At 49.5% G+C, this 3,011-nt stretch overlaps 1 protein-coding gene across 1 annotated transcript in view; it reads right to left on the bottom strand.

Moving 5' to 3' along the window:
• MOV10L1 (Mov10 like RISC complex RNA helicase 1) overlaps positions 1-3,011 on the bottom strand; it is a 70,772-nt gene that overhangs the window by 66,167 nt on the left and 1,594 nt on the right. The window contains exons 3-4 of the mRNA XM_034643699.1: positions 2,971-3,011; positions 1,235-1,419 (exon numbers count right to left, since the gene is read on the bottom strand). Coding sequence (XP_034499590.1) covers positions 1,235-1,419; positions 2,971-3,011 — 226 coding nt within the window. The remainder of the gene's footprint in view (positions 1-1,234; positions 1,420-2,970) is intronic.

The raw sequence follows: 3,011 nt of genomic DNA, 5'->3' as shown, positions 1-3,011 counted from the left end.
GAGGGAGAAGCAGACTCCCCACTGAACCGGAAGCCCTGACACAGGCCTAGATCCCAGGACCCTGGGATCATGACCTGAGCTGAAGGCAGATGCTTAACCGATTGAGCCACCCTGGCACCCCATCTCAATAAAACTCTTACAAAAAGAAAAAAGTTCTAATTTCCCTAATACAGAAACTTTAATTTAAAAAGAAATTTAAAAAAGGTATAAAGAATATGAAAATAACTCAGAAAAGTTGTGAGAAATTAATCTACTTTAAGGCTTAAGTGCAAATTACAGTTATGAAGTCACTTTTCACTTATTAGATTGGCAAAGATTTCAGAAATTGATAACATTCACATCTTTGCCAACTTTGGGTAACAGGCAGTCTCTCATCCTGCTCCTGGGAGTATAAATTAATTTGTACATTATTAGAGGATGATCTGATAACCACTGAAATGTTAAATGTGCATATGCTTTGACCAACAATTCCACTTCGAAGACTTCTAGCACAAAAATACTATTCTTAAATGAAAACAATTGCTGAATAAAATCTACTAATTATCTTTGCTAACTGGATTACAAGGGTCTACTCTTTCTGCCACCTTGGAGCCTGCAGGAACAGGACTCCTAAAACGACAAACATGTCTGGAAGGTTATGGTCCAGGGGCATTCTTGTTGGCTATAAGTGGGGTCTCTGGAACCAGTGGACACAGCTCTTCTTAAAATTGGAGGTGTTTACGCTCAGATGAAACTGAATTCCATCTAGGCAAGAGATGTGCTTCTGTGTACAGAGCAAAGAACAACACAGTGATCTGCCTGGTGGCAAATCAAACAAAACCAGAGTAATCTGGGAGAAAACTAACTTGTGCTCCTGGAACCAGTGCCATGGTTTGTGCCAAATTCTGAAGCAACCTCCGTGCTAAAGCCACTGGCCACAGAGTCCGTGTGACGCTGCGCCCCTGTGATGATCATTTTTAACAAATTTTTAAAATACTAGAATAAAAATGTTATGCATTCTTTACCATGACGTAAAACAACGGACAAGTTTTATGTTCTGGATTATGAACTTCTACACTGTCTGAATAATACACGATAACTGCCTTTTTTTTTTTAAGACAGAAACCATTATAAAAACAAAAGCACCTTGGGCAGGTACAGTCCACTCTCTGCTTTGCCCATGTTGTCTCTGAGAGGTTAACTAAACTTGAAGCCTCTCCTTGAAGAGAGACTTTGCAAACCACACAGGCCTTACCCTAATTGCTTTCAGTCCATTCGACACCTTATCTTCTTGCACAACAGCAATGACTTCCTGTCCAACATTGAGAAGCACTTTGCTAGTCACAGCTTCACTGGAGAAGTAGATCAAGTCATCAATCATACCATAATCGCTGCAGTACCTTGTTATGACACCCTGGACGGTTTTCAACTTGGTGTCACCTGAGATGCATAAACAAAGAGGTTACACGGAACTTAAAAGCAAAGCAAGCCTACATCACAGAGAACGGTGCAGTACAGGAGCATTCAGGTGGTTTGGAGCCCTCTGAGTGGGAAAACCTTCCTGGGGCAGGGGTGGGGAGAACCTTCAGAAAGTAGGGTTTGTGAGGTAGGCGGCCCAGGTTCCCCTGAGGAGTACAGGTGGTGGACTCCGGAGCCAGACTGCCTGGGTTTGAATCCCAATTCTTCTACTGCCACTTGTGTATCTCTGGGCTAGGTCCTGAACCACTAACCACTCTATGCTTGCTCTCGGTTGTAAAACAGAGACATACAGTCTCTACCCAAGGGGGCTCTCTGGGGTTTATGTGAGGGAAACGAGTCCAAAGCACAGGCTGGGGTGCAGTATTTATACCGGCATCTGGGGAGCTGTTACGGCATGCTCTCATCACTCCTATGATCTTCCCTTGTCACCAAAACACCAGCAACGGTGTGAGGAGAGTCTGTATTACCTCTCCAAGTAAGGTGCTAGAAGAGATTCCGGGCTTGGCGAGTAAATCTGGCCTAAAGGCCCAGCATGCCCTCATCTGTGTAGTAACTGTCCCCACTAGCAGCCGGGCACGCCTGCAGCAGCCAGTGCTCTCTGGGTCTCCAGTGCACCTTAGCTGCTCCTTCTCAGACACAGAAGGGACCAGAGACGCGCAGGGTCAGGGCACAGCCCTCCGCCTTCACTGAAATGCAAATGCCGCCTGGGGCTGGAGCTCAAGCTGCTACTGACAGCCCGGATTTAACGGACAAGACCCAGACTGACTCTACGACCGGGTCCAGGCTACAAAGCCGGCAAGTCTGGATACAGATGGCTCTTAGCATGCTACCTGCAACAGGTCAACTCCATTTCTGCTGTTTCTGGCCTCTCTTATGGAGAACCTCCTTTTTTCAGAGCTTAGAGGAAGCCACAAGAGAATCACCGCCTTGAACTCAGTTCTCACTAGGAGGGGGAATGGAACCCCGGGAGAACGCACCGTGTCCCTCTGCGGGGCGGGGAGGGACCGCGTTCAAATACCTCAGCAAGTGAGCACGCGCCCTAAGATTCTCCAAGCCAGGCGGGGTGCCCGTTTCTGAGCTTTCTCAACACGGAACTGCAAGTCACAGTGAGGCTATCCGGGCACGTCTTGTCCCGTAGCCGGCCGCACAGGCGGACGCCAAGCCAGGTGCACAGACCCGCAACACAAACGTGCTAATCATGCACGGCGCTAACCCTACTCAATACAAAGCCTTTTCTAATTGCGGTTTTTGGTTTTGTTTTTTTTAAAGGAGGCTCCACCCTGAGATGAGCACCCGAGCGGACATCCCCGACTTGGCGCTTAACCGAGCGCGCCTGCAGCTACCCGGCAGAAGGCCTCTTCAAGTCAGGCCGGGAAGGGAGCCCATCCAGGGAGGCGCGCTCCCCAGGGCATCCAACAGCCGGCAGTGCACGGCAGTGGCCTTCCCTCCCCGCCCGCCCCGGGCCCCCGCGGGTGGACACGGGCTGCAGCGCGGCCCTGCCCCGCGAGGCACCTTCCGCGAGCTCGGACCCCGGCGGCCCGGCCTCCTCGTTG

The sequence above is a fragment of the Ailuropoda melanoleuca genome, chromosome 15, assembly GCF_002007445.2.
Source record: "Ailuropoda melanoleuca isolate Jingjing chromosome 15, ASM200744v2, whole genome shotgun sequence".
Taxonomy (NCBI): domain Eukaryota; kingdom Metazoa; phylum Chordata; class Mammalia; order Carnivora; family Ursidae; genus Ailuropoda; species Ailuropoda melanoleuca.
The sequence above is the reverse complement of the archived record's forward strand: the minus strand, read 5'-3'. Positions and strand labels throughout refer to the sequence as shown.